This window comes from Dermochelys coriacea, chromosome 4 (assembly GCF_009764565.3).
Source record: "Dermochelys coriacea isolate rDerCor1 chromosome 4, rDerCor1.pri.v4, whole genome shotgun sequence".
Classification (NCBI taxonomy): domain Eukaryota; kingdom Metazoa; phylum Chordata; order Testudines; family Dermochelyidae; genus Dermochelys; species Dermochelys coriacea.
This window is the reverse complement of record NC_050071.1, coordinates 108623636-108644597: the sequence shown is the minus strand read 5'-3', so window position 1 is coordinate 108644597 and position 20962 is coordinate 108623636. Positions and strand designations below refer to the sequence as shown.

General features: G+C 39.1%; 1 protein-coding gene across 5 annotated transcripts in view; it reads left to right on the top strand.

The window, feature by feature from the left end:
* The window catches only part of TBC1D19 (TBC1 domain family member 19), a 114420-nt gene that overhangs the window by 19433 nt on the left and 74025 nt on the right, over positions 1 to 20962 (top strand). For all 5 annotated transcript variants that reach the window (XR_006281171.1, XR_006281170.1, XM_043514047.1 and 2 more), the window contains exons 5-8: positions 14841 to 14915; positions 16019 to 16082; positions 17109 to 17155; positions 20086 to 20196. Coding sequence is in view for 3 of the 5 variants with exons in the window: in XM_043514047.1 (XP_043369982.1) it covers positions 14841 to 14915; positions 16019 to 16082; positions 17109 to 17155; positions 20086 to 20196 (297 nt within the window). In the remaining 2 variants the exon portion in view is untranslated. The remainder of the gene's footprint in view (positions 1 to 14840; positions 14916 to 16018; positions 16083 to 17108; positions 17156 to 20085; positions 20197 to 20962) is intronic.

Below are 20962 nucleotides of genomic sequence, written 5' to 3'. Positions count from 1 at the left end.
CGTTGAGGGAGGGGGCAAATTTCATGAGCTTACTCCGTACAGGTCTCTGTGCAGCTCAAGACGGTACAATTTTGGGTTTATCCTCTAAAAGGGGGTGTGCAGTTGAGTACTGGGCAATTCCTTAGCTGAGCCTTACCATGCAGAGCTGATTTCAGTGTCTGTGTGTTTCTGCAGCTGCGTGTGTCACTAGCACACAGGTAGGGAAAGTGTGAGACCGGGAACATGTCTGCAGTTTGTCACACCATGAACACCCTGTAACAGTACAGGGTGAAAGGGAGCCTAGACTGGTTGGTCAGGCGGGCTCAGTGGTACCCTAGTTCCAGGCAGCACCCCGAAAAGGGGGGAAACCATCACAACTGTCTCAGTGAAGAAAGAGCAGGGAGAGCTGCCTGGCAATCAGGAGACTGGAAGAGGTCTCTGGGGAAAGCTGCAAGGACAAGAAAACTCTCTGCAGATCCTTCCTGGAAGGAATGAGGAATTGCCAGGAAGCCAGCAGAAGGAGATGCCTGATGACCTTCCTGAGCCAGAGAGCCATGGCCACAGAAGGCTGGAGAGGGTTGAAGGCTGAGATGAGCAGAGAGAAATGCCTGCTGACTCTCTGAGCTGGAGAGTGGAAGCCAGAGGGTCAGAGAGGATTGAAGACTGGGAGTGAAGTGTGGCAAGAGATGCTGGAGATGGATTGGAGAGCTGGAGCATGCTGATAGATGCCCGAGCTATACTTAGTCCAAACACTGTATACAACGAACTGAGTTGGGGAATTATGGACTATAGTTGTGGGACTTTTGTTATGATTTATGTGTGTGGAATTTTTGTAAAAATTTAACCCCACAAAAGGTATATACAGATTCAGAAGAACTATTTGGATTATTTTTATGGACTCTGTGATACAGAATGGCCAGAGGACAGCAGGAGAGTGTTAGAATGGAGCCTTATTCCCTATAGAGGGAAGAAAGTTTGCTATAGATTAAATAAAGCACCTGAAGCCAATTAGAGCACCTGAAGCCAGTCAGCTGATAAACCCCCCCTGCTTCAATCAGAGAAGGGAAGGAGTTGAAGCAGAGTGGATTAATGTTGGAGCAGAGAGCAGTTTGGAGGGAAGAGAGGAGAGTCTGGAGAAGTGCTGCGGTGATCTAAGAAGACCAAGACCCTAGGTAAAGGGACACCTGGTTTGTGCAGATGGAGGGCAGGAAGCCCCACAAGCTGCAGGGCAAGAGAGAGAAGTAGTCCAGTGGAAGGAACCACTAGTTCAAGTGGTTTACCGCTATCCCTAGGGTCCCTGGGCTGGGAACCGGAGTAGAGGGCGGGCCCGAGTCCCTCCCTCTCCACTCCCCTCCTCTAGAATACTAGTGGGGTGGTTAATATCCCAGTTCAGGGGTGAGAAACGGAGCCCTGAACCCTCCCCAAGACAAGAAAGTGCGAGACCCATCAAAGTAGTGCCGGCAATTTGCCACAACTCTGAAAGGGAAACTGAGGCTTGTACACTTCTTGTGCTGCTAACTGCTAAAGGAGGGTGTTCCAGGAAGATAGCAACTTATGACAAAGTCCTGTGAACTCTAGTCTTCTTAGGGAAAAGCGTTACTGGGTAGTGACAGTAAAAAAAAAAAAATAGAAGCAACTACAAATCATGGAATCGGCAATACACATGCTACTCATCACTGCTTTTTCATATATATAATATATTTTATTGCATCCCATCCACTCCCTCTCATTGTTATGTGATTCATTTAGGGCCCCATCCTGCAATGTGTGAAGTATCTCCAGGGTTGATCGGAAGCCTACATATGTCAATGGGAATCTTTTCATTGACTTAAGTGGGTTTTGTATCAGTCTTTTTGTGAGTTGCTCAATGTCTTCAACTCCCCGTTCATTTAAATTTACTGTAGTAGTTGAAGGATGTTTGCCGTTTTGTAGGATTAGGGCCTTAATACCTAATCCTACAAACGTTTATACACTCAATGGGCCTATTTTTATGTTGAAAAGTTAAGTACATGCATTTATTTTTGCAGAATCATAGTCTTAAACTGTACACCAGGGGTGGGAAACTACGGCCCGCTGCTTCATTTCATACGGCCCGCAGCAAGTTTCTGTGCCATGAGCTGGAAGACCCAAGCCTGTCCTTGTGGCCCCTAGGTGCAGGTGTAATTAGGGAAGTACCACGTGCTGTCCCCACCCCCAGCACTGGCTATGCAGTTCCCATTGGTTGGGAACCGCGGCCAATGGGAGCTGTGGAGGTGGCGCGTGCAGGCAGTGTGCACCGCACAGAGGTGTCTGGCTGTGCCTCCACCTAAGGGCCGGACATGCCGGCTGCTTCAGGGAGCCACAGCAAGCAGGGAGCCTGCCTTAGCCCCACTGCGCTGCCGACCGGGAAGCGCCTGAGGTAAGTGCCACCCAGCAGAAGCCCACACCCCTCACTTCCTCCTGCATTCCAACCCCTGCCCCAGCTCAGAGCCCCCTCCCACATCCTAACTCCCTCCCAGCCCCTGACCCCAGCCCTGAGCCCCCTCCTGCAACTCACAGCCCGCACCCTCAGCCGGAGCCCTTACCCCCTCTCGCACCCCAACCTCCTACCCCCTCCCACACCCTGAACCTTTCATTTCTGGACCCACCCCGGAGCCTAGGGGTCAATGGCCCTTGCTAGATAAAAGGGATCAATCCCAAAGCCTGTGGGTCAATGGCCCTTGATAGATAAAAAGTTCCCCACCCATGCTGTAGGCTCTGAGGGGGAGGCACCTTGCTCTCCTAGTTATATGTAAAGTACCTAATATATATCTAGCACTGTTTAAATAACTGATATGCCCATTTAAAAGGACATAGGTCAGTTTGGCTCCAGATATAGGGTTTGTTTAAAACAAACAAATAAAGCTTTTACAGAATCTACTATAACTAGAAATGTTTCAGTGATTTAAGAAAATACTACTACTAATAATAAAGAATTCCAGTGGAAACTTCTTAAAAAACACACGTTTACCTAGTATTTTTGGAAGCTAGCCAAATTGACTACAAAAAATCCATATAAGCAACACTGGCACTCACTAATCTATTTTCGTTGTCCGTGATGATAGAAAAACATTAGTGACTTTTAAAATGGTTCTTGTAGTGTAGGTAATGAATTTTTTAACATTTTTTACCTTGATTGTCTAATGTGACATGACATTTAAGGTAGAAAGGTGTGTTTTGGTACAGTAACCAAAGTTCCTTATTTGAAAAATACTGCTTTTCATATATATCCTATTTGATTTTTTTCTCTGCAAATGCATTAAGATTCCTGTGTTCACTATTGGTCCAATTTTTTAAAAGTTTTTTTGGACCATAATAAATATAGCTCTATTTCAAAGCTAATATGTACATGTCTGGAAAGAAGAGCTTGTTTGATCCAAAACATCTTAGTATCAGTATTGGAAAGATTCTGAAAGAACCTAAGGATAGATTCAGTAATTAAGATTATTTCAAATTTTTTCCAGTACAGACATTAATTTTTTTTAAAGATCAAATTCTTCTCTCTTCAGATCAGTGTCATTCTCTGATTCTTATGAAATAGGCTGATGTTTACACATTGAACTCTTCTGAGTGATGGGGAAGATTGAAAGAAAAGCAACTTTCCAGGAAAGGAATGCGTACTAAAGCCAGGTCAGCACAACAGATCAATGTTGGTATAACTACATCACTCAGGGGTGATGTAGGGGTGAAAAATCACTCAGGTGAAAAATCCATGCCTCTGAGCAACGTTATACCGACCTAACCCTCCGTGTAGACAGCGCTATGTTGACTGGAGAGCTTCTCCCGTCAGTGTAGTAGCATCTTCACTAAAGTGCTACAGTGGCATAGCCGCACTGGTGGAGTGCGTTGCTGCGTTGCTGTAGCATTGTATGTGAAGTTAAGCCCTTAGAAGAAAGAAAGAACATGATGTGACTGTTTTCTTGGAGATTTCCCTTTGTAGTACTGTTTGGCTGTAGAGAAACAACATCCTTGTATATGCACTTAATGTATACTTTCTTTTCCATAATTATGTTTGTGTTTGTTGACCGAAGATCTTTTCCTGTCAGTGATATAAAGGTAGAATATTGAACATATACAAAGTATTCTAGCCTTTCAGTGATTAAATTCCATTTGCTGTAGAATTCACTGCAAAGAGTCAGATTCAGTACTTGTGAAATATTGATAATTGAAACAAATCTGCATTTCCAATATTTCCTAAACTACAGTATTCTTCAGTTTGTTTATAGATTCTTCTAGCAGCTGAAGAACACTCCTCTGGTTTCAGAGTAGCAGCCGTGTTAGTCTGTATTCGCAAAAAGAAAAGGAGTACTTGTGGCACCTTAGAGACTAACAAATTTATTAGAGCATAAGCTTTCGTGAGCTACAGCTCACTTCATCGGATGCATTTGGTGGAAAAAACAGAGGAGAGATTTATATACACACACACAGAGAACATGAAACAATGGGTTTATCATACACACTGTAAGGAGAGTGATCACTTAAGATAAGCCATCGCCAGCAGCAGGGGGGGGAAAGGAGGAAAACCTTTCATGGTGACAAGCAAGGTAGGCTAATTCCAGCAGTTAACAAGAATATCAGAGGAACAGTGGGGGGTGGGGTGGGAGGGAGAAATACCATGGGGAAATAGTTTTACTTTGTGTAGTGACTCATCCATTCCCAGTCTCTATTCAAGCCTAAGTTAATTGTATCCAGTTTGCAAATTAATTCCAATTCAGCAGTCTCTCGTTGGAGTCTGTTTTTGAAGCTTTTTTGTTGAAGTATAGCCACTCTTAGGTCTGTGATCGAGTGACCAGAGAGATTGAAGTGTTCTCCAACTGGTTTTTGAATGTTATAATTCTTGACGTCTGATTTGTGTCCATTCATTCTTTTACGTAGAGACTGTCCAGTTTGGCCAATGTACATGGCAGAGGGGCATTGCTGGCACATGATGGCATATATCACATTGGTAGATGCGCAGGTGAACGAGCCTCTGATAGTGTGGCTGATGTGATTAGGCCCTATGATGGTGTCCCCTGAATAGATATGTGGGCAGAGTTGGCAACGGGCTTTGTTGCAAGGATAGGTTCCTGGGTTAGTGGTTCTGTTGTGTGGTGTGTGGTTGCTGGTGAGTATTTGCTTCAGATTGGGGGGCTGTCTGTAAGCAAGGACTGGCCTGTCTCCCAAGATCTGTGAGAGTGATGGGTCGTCCTTCAGGATAGGTTGTAGATCCTTGATGATGCGTTGGAGAGGTTTTAGTTGGGGGCTGAAGGTGATGGCTAGTGGCGTTCTGTTGTTTTCTTTGTTGGGCCTGTCCTGTAGTAGGTGACTTCTGGGTACTCTTCTGGCTCTGTCAATCTGTTTCTTCACTTCAGCAGGTGGGTATTGTAGTTGTAGGAATGCATGATAGAGATCTTGTAGGTGTTTGTCTCTGTCTGAGGGGTTGGAGCAAATGCGATTATATCGTAGCGCTTGGCTGTAGACAATGGATCAAGTGGTATGATCTGGATGAAAGCTAGAGGTATGTAGGTAGGAATAGCGGTCAGTAGGTTTCCGATATAGGGTGGTGTTTATGTGACCATCGCTTATTATCACCGTAGTGTCCAGGAAGTGGATCTCTTGTGTGGACTGGTCCAGGCTGAGGTTGATGGTGGGATGGAAATTGTTGAAATCATGGTGGAATTCCTCAAGAGCTTCTTTTCCATGGGTCCAGATGATGAAGATGTCATCAATGTAGCGCAAGTAGAGTAGGGGCATTAGGGGACGAGAGCTGAGGAAGCGTTGTTCTAAGTCAGCCATAAAAATGTTGGCATACTGTGGGGCCATGCGGGTACCCATCGCAGTGCCGCTGATTTGAAGGTATACATTGTCACCAAATGTGAAATAGTTATGGGTGAGGACAAAGTCACAAAGTTCAGCCACCAGGTTAGCCGTGACAGTATCGGGGATACTGTTCCTGACGGCTTGTAGTCCATCTTTGTGTGGAATGTTGGTGTAGAGGCTTCTACATCCATAGTGGCTAGGATGGTGTTTTTAGGAAGATCACCAATGGACTGTAGTTTCCTCAGGAAGTCAGTGGTGTCTTGAAGATAGCTGGGAGTGCTGGTAACGAAGGGCCTGAGGAGGGAGTCTACATAGCCAGACAATCCTGCTGTCAGGGTGCCAATGCCTGAGATGATGGGGCGTCCAGGATTTCCAGGTTTATGGATCTTGGGTAGCAGATAGAATACCCCAGGTCGGGGCTCCAGGGGTGTGTCTGTGCAGATTTGTTCTTGTGCTTTTTCAGGGAGTTTCTTGAGCAAATGCTGTAGTTTCCTTTGGTAACTCTCAGTGGGATCAGAGGGTAATGGCTTGTAGAAAGTGGTGTTGGAGAACTGCCTAGTAGCCTCTTGTTCATACTCCGACCTATTCATGATGACGACAGCACCTCCTTTGTCAGCCTTTTTGATTATGATGTCAGAGTTGTTTCTGAGGCTGTGGATGGCACTGTGTTCTGCATGGCTGAGGTTATGGGGTAAGCGATACTGCTTTTCCACAATTTCAGCTCGTGCACGTTGGCGGAAGCACTCTATGTAGAAATCCAGGCTGCTGTTTCGACCTTCAGGAGGAGTCCACCCAGAATCCTTCTTTTTGTAGTGTTGGCAGGAAGGTCTCTGTGGGTTAATATGTTGGTCAGAGGTGTTGGAAATATTCCTTGAGTCTGAGACGTCGAAAATAGGATTCTAGGTCACCACAGAACTTTATCATGTTCGTGGGGGTGGAGGGGCAAAAGGAGAGGCCCCGAGATAGGTCTCCTCTGGTTATATCAAGTCTTCTGACCTACTTAAATTTCTAGAATTATTATTTAGAATTTATGAATCCATGAGTCCAGAGTAAAGTGCTTTGTTTCTAAAATTATCTAGCAGTAATTGCTAAATCCTTGCTAATTTAGTCCATACTTGTGGCATCTGCCTGACACATGTTGCTCGATAGTAGAACATTCTGAAATTCATTACGCTATCTCTCTCTTGATGATACCCTGCGGTTACTAACATGCTCAAAAGTCTGTTCCCTTCTTCTTACTTCACCCTGAATCCACTCTATTGGATTCAGCTTCATCCTCTTGTTTTTTAAAATATATTTTATCATCTTTTAGTTGTCCATTTAATTCTTTTGTTACTGTGAAAAATAATAGAAGCCTTTTTGCCTACCATCAGGAGAGCTGCTGAATAAGACTGTGCCTTGTTATGGGTTTAGATGTTCTGGTGAAAATTGTGAAGCCACCTGAAATAATTTGGTACCTGTAAGCCCAGTTGAGCTGATCTCTGTTGTTGAAGTAGCCTTATTGCTCTGCTTCAGAATTGTTCCTTTTGGAGATTTTTTTCCACATTTTACCCCTTTCTATGCTAGGAATAGGTTTTTAACCAAATTAGCCTTCTGGGCAGTCCTTTGCAGGATTTGAGACCCACAGAAGCAATTTCCTCTGCCTAAAGAAACCTCTGATGGTTGTATAGGAGGACTTGGTTTCAGTCTGCCATTAATAGTTCCCGGGACCCCTGATATTGCAGGTAAGAGCAGCTTGCTAGTTCCTACATCAGCTTGCCTCTTGCATTCTAAGGTAATTTTGGTGGCTTTTTTTTCTTTTGTTACCATCCTTTCTTGGCTGGAATTATTTCTGAATTGGTTTCAGTATGGCTGGCCTTTCTCTAAAGGAAGAATATGGCTTAAGTATAGGTTGTTCCATGGGCCCCTTGTCCCTTCCCATTTATATTTGTAGTGGTCCACTTTTGTTGTACTTCTCCCAGGAAAGAAGAAGATCCTAACCAGAATGTATGTAATTTCTTCCCACTCCATTTATCCTACCTCTCCTCAGAAATCTGAGGACCTCGTTTAAGTGAAAACAAATCTTCTCCCAAAATGAACAAACTCACCCTTTTTCCTCTTTCCTCATTTCCAAGATTTACATCCTGAAGGCAGTCAATATTTAAACAGCTTTGATTGGAAAAGTGTATTAGAATTTTATTTAATACTTTTAATCTTTACTATTTATATTGAGGTAGTGCTTATTGGCCCTGGTCAAGAAAGGGTTCCCAGTATACTAAGTGCTGTACAGATGAATAGAAAGAAATGCTCCTTGGCCTAAAGAGCTATGGTGAAATCTGGCCCCATTCAAGTCTATGACTTTTCATCCTTAAAATACAAGCAAAAGCGTGTTAGTCCGCTTCTTATCTTGGTTGTCCAACAGGAAATGTATAGTTTAAAAAAAACCCCCAAAACCCAAAGCATATAAAGCAAAAATATAAAAGCTATTCCTTCACTACCACAGGTACTGACTTTCATTTTTCCAGGTGGGTACTCTGCCCCTTCCCCAAGGCCTCCCCCTCACTCCACCTCTTCCCATCCCTGCTCTGCCTCCTCCAGCATATCTCGCCTGCCACCAAACAGATGATCGGCTAGTGGGGTCTGAGCACCCATACGTTTTGTTTTTTTTTTTTCCCACGGGTGCTTCAGCCCAGAGCACGCACGGAGTTGGTGCCTGTGTTTACTATTGAGAGTAGCTCTTCACTCTCTGTCTAAAGAAAGCTAAAATGATACTAAAGATTCTGATGCTGCATCTGCAGATCTGCATAAAAGTCAATCTGCCTTTCCTTCTTCAGAATCTCTTTGAAAAACAGAATCTGAAAGAAAAAGAAAAACACCATAATCTCTCAAAGTTGTTTAGGATTTGTAAAGGCAAATCTAACAACTTTTCCTGTGTTACTGAAGTTGACTTTTCCTTTCTGGCAGTCTAAAGAGTTACTATTTCTTGCTTTTTAGAACTGGTGTTAGGAATAGTAAAAACTTTTTCACAGCATGTTTTGATTCTGCAAAGCCCTGAATACTGATTTCTCCTGCTGAATAATCTTATTCTGGTCCACTCCAAAGAGATTGCATTTTTTGGTAGTCTTTAAAGGAGGCACTTTAGGATTGATGAATGCTATCTAAACTCTTTCCTAATCAGGCTTCCTGTAAAGAACCCTGAAACCAATCTAGGGATTTTTAACTCTTGCTTCTCTAGAAAGCCCTTTACTAATGTCACATTCAGAAAGTTCTTCTCCAGCCAAAGGATAAATAATTTCTTCAGATCTTTGGCCACCTTTACAAATGATGTAACTAGAAATAATTCAGAAAGGCTACTTTATAAGAACTCTTCCTCTGTCTTCAATTTTTGTTTCTCATCTTTTGGGAAATGATCAGAAATGGTCAAAGCTGAAGGAACTTCCTTCAAATCAAAATCCTGTATCCACTCATTAAGGAGCCCATAGAAAACTGTTCCAGAATCTTTTACAGTTTTAAAGTAAACTGGAGTTCTACATCTACTCTTTGAACTGTCAGCTAAGATACATTTTTTTAAAAAAAATTCAGGACATAAAATTAATTTTAAACAATTCTCAACATTATTTTCTCTCATCAATAGACTGAAAGAATATAGGAATTGCCATACAGGCTCAGACCAGTGTTCCATCTAGTCAAATATTCAGTCTCCTACCATGACTATTACCAGATGCTTCCTAAAAATGAGCAATCATTAAAATAACATGTAGAGGGAGTTGTGAGTTGCAGCAAAGCCATTGAGAGTTGTCTGCATCCTGAGGAAGACAACACTGCATTGATTTACATTCAGTTCACATTTTAAAGATTCTTTGTAGTCATAATTACTAAATTTTTTAAATTAAAGCTAAATTTCTGCAAAGATTGATGGAACTCATCTGAGATTCTTGCTGCCCATCAGCAAAATGATTTTTGAAATCCTATCTGCTGCTTTGAAAACATTTTAGTGGGGTCAAGTATTTTGCATTCTGTTTCTAATTACTGTGGATGGCTCCAGAACTTGCTGCTTTGACAGTGTGAGAGTCTTGCCCAGCACTTGCCCTAACTGGTGGATGTCTTTGAGTAAGTCTTCAAGGTATGTCTAACTCAGGCTCTTACTTGGGTGTTGCCCCTAACCTGGCTTTCATCCACACACAATATGCACCAATCCAAGTTTGGTGGTGCTTTCAACGTGGACTAGCTGGATCAGCTGGGGTTATAGGCTAGAGCAGTGGCTCTCAAGCAGGAGTATGCGTATCCCGAGTGGTACGAAGATGTCTTCCAGAGATATATCAGCTCATCTAGATATTTGTCTAATCTTACAACAAGCTATATAAAAAGAACTAGTGAAGACAGCACAAATTAAAATTCCATATAGACAATGACTTGTATACAGAGCAATATAAACTATACACTGAAATGTAAGTACAATATTTATATTCTAATTGCTTTATTTTATAATTATATGGTAAAAATGAGAAAGTAAGCAATTTTTCAGTAATAGTGACACTTTTTTGTATTTTATGTCTGATTTTGTAAGCAAGTAGTTTTTAAGTGAGATGAAACTTGGGGTACGCAAGACAAATCAGAGTTTCAGTATCTGAAAGGGGTACAGTAGTCTGGAAAAAACTGAGAGCCGCTGGGCTAGAGCTCACATGCTGCTTTCACTCAGGCTGCAATGAGGTTGTAGGCTAAACCACTTGAGTGCTGGTAGCCTTCCCACAATTTCTCGGTGCCCAGAAGGACAGACTAGTTCTCCCACAATTCAATGGGAAAGAACCATACAGTGGCTCAGCTTACGGTAGCACTAAGAACCATGGGATATGCCCCAGAAGTCTTAGGAACACTATCTAATCTGGGTGAGTGAGGCATCAGTGAGAACACAGTAACTTGAATATGGCCTTTCAGTGTGGCTTCTTGCACCTGAGCTAGGCTAACTCAGATTCTGATCATCTGAGTTAACTCTACAGTGAAAACATACCCTTTATTATGACACAATTTTCACAAAAGAGGGTTTTTTTGCTCTTCCTGATCTTTTTTCTGTCTGAGAGATTTACTTTTAATGTTCCTGTCTTTTTTGTTTTAAGTGTGTAGTTGGAGACAAGAAAATGTCAAAAACTCAGTCAAAGCAGCTTTAAGCAGAGCTGTGATATACCAGCAGTGTCTATGAACAGCAAACATGATTGCTGTTCTCTTCTGCCTGGGGGAAGATCCTGACTTCATTAGCTAAGAAATCTATTTGAGGATAATTCATTGAGCCAAGAAGAGCACTTTTTTGCTGCTCTTGATATCCGTAATGCTTTCTATAGGTCTGAAACAATGTATCTGTGATAGGTCTCTAATGAGTACAGGAAGGCTTCCAACGAGTGAAATTTTCTTTTCTTTGGGGTGACTGTTCTCTGAAACTATTGTAAAGTTCTCAGTTTTCAGCTTGATCGACTCAAATTACTTCTTTGAATATGCTGAAAAGTTGAAATGGCAGAATTGAAGTGTAGCATTGAGACACTGAAGAGATCTGTGGAGCATCACTATATTTCTACTCTGGTGCCAACACACTGGTGAGGCACAATGGAGCCTCCTAGAAACAGTAATGTGTACAGAAAAGGTGATTAATGTTCTTTCTAGTCAGCATCTGAAGAAGTGAGGTTTTTTTACTCATGAAAGTGTATGCCCAAATAAATCTGTTAGTCTTTAAGGTGCCACTGGACTCCTCGTTTTCTTTCTAGTCTGTCTTCCTCCCCTCTCTTTGGAATGTTCTTGAGCCTTTTAAAAACAACAAACCTGACTTTAGAATATCTGATGAGCCAAAACTAGCTGTGGGTACAGGGGATAACCTGCATGGCATGTGGGTTTTGTGGAACCTTTTTCAAAAGACAGGGTGGGTGGTTCTGATGATCTCGGTGCAGTGTGTGTTGAGCCAGGAAAGCTTACTCAGGACTCCAAGCATTGTGGGTATAGTGGCTGCATTGTGACAGGTAGTTGTTCTTCTTTTCAGTTTTGTGATGCAGTAGCATCAATGGTTTTGAAACCTTCTGCATGAGTAGAAATTATGTTGATACTAATTTCTATGTCAGTACAACCAGACGCTCCTCCTGCATACTGGCCTGAGAAAGAAACTAGTGGAGAGAGAATAGGAGCTAAGAGAAGCCAAGCCACCTCTTCTTTTCTTCCCCCCTGCCCATGAATGTCTGCCGTAGTTAAGGCTCAGTCTGATAAGCTGTATGACTTAGCACCCAACTCCCGCCATTCCAGCTGTAGAAAGTCCCACTGGTTAGTGAATGTAGTGCATCTCCTCTGTGCCTGATGAACAGACAATGTGGGTCTGTATAGCCCCCAGCTTCACAGTCTAACTCTTTTTAGCTCAAGCTGTAGACTCATGCTTTTTAGCTCTGGAGGTCCTTGTTGAATCCATGGTGTTGGCCAAGATGGTGAAAGTTACAACAGCACTTAGCAGATTCAAATTCCTGGAGGAGAGAAACTTGAACAGTTAAGGACTGAAGACTTCTAGGCATTGTGTAAAGACAGTGCTGCATGTGAGAGTGTCTGTATCCTTAAGTAATATCTAGGTTTGCATAGATGTGAATTTTAGGTTTTCAGTAAGAAATGCAACAAAGCTCAAGAACTTACATCTAGTAGGAAAGAATGTATGTCACATTTACAAGATGGAATGCATGGTATCATGGAATGCATGTATGGGTGCTGAAATGGACATAGGAGTTGTGGTAGATATATACTGGAGTATAAACTCCCAGTGCAGTTCTGCAGCTAAGAGGGAGGTGGTATTACCTTTGCATTTGACATTAATGACATTAATTGGAATACATTGTCCAATTCTGGTAACTTCAAAAAGAATGCTGACAAATTGAGAAGCATTCATAAAAGAGTTACAAGAATGATTTCAAGTTGGGAAAACATGCGTTAGAGTGAGAGACTTAAGAAACTCAGTCTTCGTAGTTTATCCAAGAGAATGTTAAAAGATGACTCAATCATGGTCTATAAGTACCTACCTAGGGAAAAGACTTCTGATAGTATATATCTCTTTAAGCTAGCAGAAAAAGTCATAATGAATTCCAATGGTTGGAAGCTGAGTTTAAACAAATTTAGACTAGAAGTAAAGTGCAAATTGTTAGCAGTGTTTGTAATTAATCATTGGGAACAACAACAAAAGATGTGGACTTGATGCACTAGTTACTGGGTGAGGTTCTAAGTCCTGTGTTATTCATGAGGTCAGACTAGATTATCATAATGGCCCCTTCTGTCTTTAAAACCTACAAATTGAGTCTGTTTTGGGATGGAGGTATTTTACTGGTTTTAAAAACTTTTTTCCCAGTGTTTAATTTGGAGGGGTTTATTGGTGTTCATTTACATAGCTGGTTATTTTCTTGTACACATATACTGTTAAGACTAACTAGACTATGGATTTAAAAAAAAAATAAAACTTTGATTTTATATATGTATGTTTTATCCATTTCCCCTGCATCCTTCATGTGTCATCGTAAATTGAAAGATCTTTGAGGCCGGGCCTTTGTTTTCATGTGTGTGGACAAAAGCTAGAATGTTGTGGGTGCTGCAGAATACAAATAATAAACAATAATGAAATGTATTATTCAAAATGGAAATCAGGGGCCTGAACCAGAGCCCAGTGAAGTTAATGGGAGTAGGGTTCCATTTACTTGAGTAGGGTTTGAATCAGCTTCCAGGAGAATACAGAGAATGTTAAAATTCCTAATTTGGGTATATCCTCAGTGAAATTGCTCATATGCAATATCGCTGTAACATCAAGATAAAACATTATCGAGATAAACAACATTTGAAATACAGTAGGGGGCAGAGAAGAAAGAAAATAACTAAATTTGCCAGTAAACTAATACAAATCAAATATAAATAAATTCAGTGCTGTCATAGTATTACTGAACCTTATTGTCTAGATCCTCAACTGATGTAAATTAGCACTGATCTATTGATTTCAGTGGAACTAAGCCAGTTTACACCAACTGAGGATCTGACCTAGTATGTAAAATTTGAAAATATGCTACATTTATGACAGGAATCTGATTCCTCCTGTTTTCTGTTCTCTCCATTATTAAGGTATTGCCTGCTTTTATTTTTAATCTTTCATTTGAGAACTGTTATCTATGCATAGGAAGGATTGGATTTTTATTGGTAAATGTTGATAAACTGATTTCACTGTTCACACACAAACGGATGAAAAAATATTTCCATCGATAATCGAAATTTACTGATGGACAAAGTAAGAAAAATGCTTTTAGAGAACTTGTTAGAGTTTGATTTAAGGCTGTTTATTTTGTATATTTTGGAATACGATGTTGACAATTGGTATTTTAATGGTTATAAAGTTTTTTAACTTTTTGAATCTCAGCATCTGCTGTCATTAAGGAATTATTGTCTGACCCCCAGATAATTTCCCACAATTGTGAAAATTTAAATAGATAAAAATCTTAAAAAATGCTTAGGAGTAAACATCAATATAATCTGCTGAAATTATATTTAAAAAAATCAAATTCTGCCAAACCTATCTACGCCTTACTTTAGATATAGTAATTCCAAATTCTCTCTAAAAATGGGTAGCTAGTGTAATATCTTTAGAGAAAAGATACTTACGTACTTTCTCTCCATGTCTTAAAGGTGGATGGGGCACAGTTCACCTCCCTGAGCATGCTTGTCCAGTATTGTGGTTAAAATGTAAAACTCATGGCTACCAATATGAAAGGTAGCCTGGGCACTAGCCTTCCTTCCAAGAATGAGTACCTGTAAAGCAGAGGCTTTCTGGAGAACATACAGTATAGAGAGCAACCTTATTTTGCTGGTTCTTTGTTACTTTGTTGAATAAAGAAGTTTTTCATTGTATAATGAACAAAACATTCCTTTGTTCACATTTTTAAGTAATTATGTAAACTTTTGGCAGATGTCAGTGATTTTAGTCTTCTTTTAAAGTTATTAATTGACTAGGCTGTGGTATGCTTATAAATATAAATGGGTGGGGGAGTTCTACATTGATTAAAATGTTTGTGTTACAGGGAAGCTGGGAGAAGCGAATTCTGAAGAGTCTAAATAGCATGTGCACAGAACTCAGTATCCCATTAGCACGAAAGGTACTGTGTTTATTAACTTAACTTTTTAAAATGAACGTAAAGCTTGTGCCACCTTCACATCTTTGGAAACTGTGGTCCTGATCCTGCAAAAACTTATCTTATGCAAACTTTATAAGTTGTTCCACTGATGTCAGGAATTGCAGGGTTAGGGCCTAAAGTCTTCAGGGACAAACAGATAGTAGAGATAGTGGTAGTGTGGGAGTATCCTCACCAGTGTGCCTCCACTGTACTCTGGAAGGACCACCTTGGGAATGAAGGGTGTTGGTAAGTCTTTCTCTTGCTGTTGCAATTGTTGGCCTCTGCTGGGAATACCGTACTGGGGAGCCAATTGATGGTTTTATGATGTGTGGACAGTAGTACACACAGACTGGATTGAGACCATTGACTCACTTCACATTGGCCACTGAACAACCAATAATTACATTGACACTCTTTCATTGCTGATTGGGGCCAGAGTTGAACTTGTGACCTTGGAGTGAAAGGCTCAGTATTCCGCTGTCATAACTTCCCTTTGTCATCCATTCGTCACTGACATCTTTATTAATTTACAGAGATTTGAAACATAAACAGAACAGAATTGGCAAGTGTGTATTATAGGGCAAATCTTCCCTGTCCCTCTCCCCTAAAGCCTGTTAGCTGGCAGAACTGCTGTGGTTTATTGTATAAGACAGAGGACAAAGCTGTGGGGAGGAACAGAGAAAGAAATGCAGGGAAATCTACACCCCTTTTGTGCAACTGAGCTATACTCTTCAGGGCTTCTGGCAGCTTGAAGAGGGAATTTGGTGACAGCACGTAGGTGGTGCAGGGTGACTCCTCAGATACATGGAACTGCCAGCCAAACATAGCTAAGGGTTCAATAGCCGATAGTAAAGCCAAAACTACCCCATGGCAGGAGGAGGGGGATTCCAACCCTTACTTGGATTTGGTGCAATAGAGAGAATATGGCCTAAGGCTAATGCTAACTTACAAAGAGAGAAATAATATTCTAGTGCATGCTGTTTTTTAAAAGACTAATTTTCATCCATACAGGAGATGGGTTTATTTTAGATTTTTAGCTGGTTAATTAATTAAAAAAAGACAATTTCTTTTCTTATGACTTACAGAGACCTATAGGAGAGCAAAAAGAACTTCTTAATAAATGGAATGAAATGGGAACTGATGAGCCAGGTATGTTAAATAAAATGTGTCTTTTTATATAGCAGCAAAGCAAATGCATATTTATCTCCTTGTTTATCAGTCAGGGATTAAAGTAGTATCCATTGTAAAAGCATCTAGTTCCTGTTTGTGTTTTGTTTTGTTTTTTTCCCTAGTCTTCAGTGCTTGGTAGCTCACAAATACCTATTAACTGTATTATTTATTTATTTGAAGAGTTATTGTTTGAATTTTTGAATCTACACCTGCAGTCTGTAGATATATTCTCTTACATACTAATAACTAGAGAATTTGGACAGGTACCTTAAGTTAGTAGTAGTAATGGGAGCAGTGCACTAATTGAAAGAAAAATATCATAGTGTTTACTTTTTTGTGTCATTTAATTCTTAACAATTTTCTCTTATTCACATAATGTATTTTTTCAACAGCTAAAAGTGACACAGCTAATCAATATATAGGAATTACATTATGTACAATTTCATAGCTAATGATCCCCTGTTCGGATCAACCTGGACTTGTAGCAAGCTTGCAAGCCCCAAATACATGTATTGTCTTATACTGTGAATAAGACTTTTCATGGTCTGAACAGCAGTTTCATGATACATTAATGTATAGATGTACTGCCGGGGGCAGAAGAAAATAAAGTGATGGTGTATTTTTACTTTACGTTGGATTTGAAGCTGTTTAAACTTATATAATTTAAGAACACTCAAAGTATATCCTTTGTGCTTCCATTTTTATTGTTGAGTTGGCTGAATAACAGGGATGTTTTATACTGCACCAATTTTGTCTTTTTGTAACTCAGTGATTACTAAATAGCAGTTTTATGAAATACCTGATTATCGTTGCTGTGCATGGCATCAATTAGTGATTCTTTTATATACTGATGTGAACTTTAAGTATAACTGTTCATAAAATCTCAGTCATGATGTATTGTAGGGACAGTTACATTGTGTCAAAATTGGAAAAAACTTTATATATTGCGAAGCTTTATAAAATTTTAATTTAAATAAAGCATTTTTTAAATCTTGTTAATTTCAGATCTAAGTCTTTTCCGACCTGTTTATGCACCTAAAGATTTTCTTGAGGTAAGCATTAATGAAATAACCAACCAGTCTTTGATTTACATCCGTTATAGTTATCTATGTAAAGTGAGACCTGTGTATGGTAAGTCTTCAACAGATGGATAAGAAATTGAAATTAATTTTCTTCTAAATAAGGTAAACTGAATCAACACACAAATCATTGTCCATTAAATAATCAGGAAAAAACTGCTTTAAAGAATTGATGGTACATTTCTATCTTTTTCTAAATCTATAAGAAATTATCATATCTAAACGGCTGATAAGATTAACTTTTAACTGCTAGTGAATTACATTTAACCTCATAATTGGTCATTCTTAAAACTTGAAACTTTTTCAATTCCTGTTAAGTAAAGGAGCTTCTTGCGTAGAAAAATGTCAGCTCAAAATGTTTAACTTGGCAAACTAATCAGGACTTCAAGGCAATAGGAAGTCATGCACATCAGATAATTTCAGGTGTCCCTGAAATAGGGTGTTTATTACTTTAATGCTCTTTGCCTGAGAATTTAATCTTGTATTAAAATAAATACATTTCTAACATTTTTCTATTGTAAAGTGGCCTTTCGAATCTGAACAGAGTCTCTCTCTGTTGCTTTGACAACCAAGCCTTATGGATGCATGGAAGGGGAATCGTGGAATCATGGAAGTGCTGAATTGCACTTAGAGATTGCTGGTTCATCCTTTTAAAAAAAAAAATTCCTTTTTATTGTGCCTATAATAGAAAGCCTCCTAATTCTCTGAAATGTTACAGGAAGAATCCTGTGGGACTAACTCTCGCTCACTTTATTAACATGAACAGTTACATTGCTTATTTCATTATTAATTTCCAATTGCAGATTGGTGTAATATTACTTGAAGTAGGTTCACTGTGGTAAATAACAGCGTCATGTAAAGATGAAATTCTAGACCATCTACAAAGATTATTCAAATCATTTATAGAACAGAAAGTAATATAGAACCGAAGATGGGGAGTCTCCTGATAGCTGGAAATACTTGAGGCTTTTGTCTATAACCAAAACTAAAAGTTGAAAAATAAAACTAGCTCACTGCTAAATCTTTAAGGCCAGAATTGTTCAGTTTTTCCTTGTTGTTTTGTATAGTTCATAATACTGAAGGTCATAATTAAAATTACGTCAAGGGTCTGTTGCACAATAGAGATCGCTGGTGACTTGTTAATAATGGCAATATGTAGAATGCTATTGCTTATGAAAATACAATTAAAAAAAATCAATGGCTGTATAATACTCTGTCAGCAGTTGATTAAACAAATTTATCTAGAACCTTGGATAATGTAGGTAGGGAGCATAGAAATAAGATAGTCTGTTAATTTACAAAATTAAATTTAAAAGACAAACACAGCAATATGAATCATAATCAGCAAATTTAGTATTTAAAATGATTTATACATTTAATGGAATGTTTTTTGCAATGGTATGAGATGTAGCATACTTGTAACTTTTGCTTGGATAAATATGAACTGTCATTCTTTGGAATTGTGAATGTTAAAAGTGAAGTATTCTAATTTACTTACACAAGTGAGATTAATGTAACTTCTTGTTCTTTGTATAATTGGTAATACCAAGCTATAAATTTCTTACATTTAAGGGCTTCTGGATGTCATAGTTGTGCTAATTATAAATGTAATACTTAATGTAATACTATAAATGTAATTCAATCTTATTATATCTGGCTTGTATTTTGACTTTATTTTAAATATTCATACAATAGTGTTTGTTTTCTGTTGTTCTTTCCTTTTCCCCTCATGTCCCATAGTCAGTGTCATTTCTCATGTTAATTTAGGGCCTGACCCTGAGAGTAGTCCCATAGAAGTCAAGAGGGACTAGTCATATGAATTTGGATTAATCAGATGAATGAGGGTTGCAGATTTAGGATTTTAAGGAGGAATTTCCTTATAGCACTGGTTCTCAACCAGGGGTATGTATACCCCTGGGGGTACACAGAAGTCTTCCAGGTGGTACATCAGCTCATCTAGATACTTGCCTAATTTTATAACAGGCTACATAAAAAGCACTAGCAAAGTCAGTACACACTAAAATGTCACAGAAAAAATGAGAAAGTAAGCAATTTGTCAGTAATAACGTCCTGTGACACTTTTTTGTATGTTTATGTTCAGATTTTGTAAGCAAGTAGTTTTTAAGTGAAGTGGGTTATAGCCCACGAAAGCTTATGCCCAAATAAATTTGTTAGTCTCTAAGGTGCCACAAGGAGTCCTCGTTTTTACAGAATATATGGGATCATGACTGAGATGAATAGGGTAGTTTACAGCTGTCGAAGCTGTGATTTCAGACCCTGTAGACTCAGGCACTTACCAGTTTGCTCTTGTTTTAAGTTTAGTGTTACAGTCGCCACCATAAGGACTAGAAATATCTTTTTAAAAACTGGAAGTTGAGATTCTGGGCCACAATTATGTGGCAAGAGGTGAATTCTGTGGCAAATTGTTTAGCAGTGGAATTGCAGAATACATAGGGCACTGGGTATCAAAACACTAATAGAATAGCTCTTTTTAAAAGAAAAGAGTACAGGTCAATGTCCTAGAATTCAGAGCCATTGAAAAAGGTACTATTAGCTTTCAGGTACTGTTTGATAGGGAAGCTAGAGTTAATTAGGAGATAGAGTATGGCCTAAATGTTCAAAAATGACTGGTGAGTTTTCAGTGCCTCAATTTCAGTTTTCAGAGTGGGAGCTAAGCACTTTCTCAAAATCAGACCCCTTTATGGATTTTGAAGTTGACTGCCCAAAATTACTAGTTGCTATTGAAAATTTAGGCCTTCACCTGCGAGTTGCAATGCTGTAGGAAATAGCACTACGTTAGTGTCAAAGCACAATTTGTGACACTGATACTGTTGGGCCACAATCTCATGTTGTAAGTTTAGGTATATGCACAGGGAATGACAGATTGTATTATTTTTTAAAAGGTACTGATGAATCTTCGCAACCCAAATTATGAAAATGGGGATCAGCCTAGTTTCAAAAATCACCTGGGTCTAATTCAGGTTCCTCTGAAAGTTAAAGACATCCCTGAATTGGTAAGTATAGTTGTATTTGTTCTTATGTTCTATTAAAATAAGTCTCTGTAAAAAAAAGGGTTTCTCTGAGCATTTTTTGGCTGACTAATCAATAATATACTAGACAATAAAAAGGAATCTTAATTAGTTAATAGGTTTTTTTTAAAAGACATGAGTAAGGATGTACAATAGGTCAGTAAATTAAAATGTAACGTATGAAAAAGATTTATTAAAGGAACTTTTTAATGAAAAAGAAATACAGAATTGAAAAAGGGACGTTTCCTCTTACCCTAGTTAGTTAGTGGTTGATTTGCACCTTGAAACATGGCAGTATATTTTCTTTATATGCATTTTCTTACCTAATGTAACAGTGAATGTTTATATTATCTGTTAAATGATTATTCCTTTTCTGTACCCCTCTACACTCTTACCCTCAGTTACACCTTGTGGCAATGAGTTCCACACAGGGTGGCCAAAAATCAACGATTTTTAGAAATAAAAATAAAAAATCAGATTTTTTTATTTTAAATCTAAATTTAAATACAGGTTAAATTTAAAAAGTCTATTTAAAATTTAATTTTCAATTGACAATCTATGCTAAGGCCTGAACTACTTATAATATCGATCAAACTAATTTAATTTAAATACACAAATAATAAGTAGTACATGTGTGAGAGGAGGATGAGATCTTCTAGTTCTAAAATCTTGAAGGACATGGTGACCAGAAACAGTTAGTTCAATTGAAATACAGTTATTGCGTCCTTTTGTTTAATAAAAGTTCATTTGT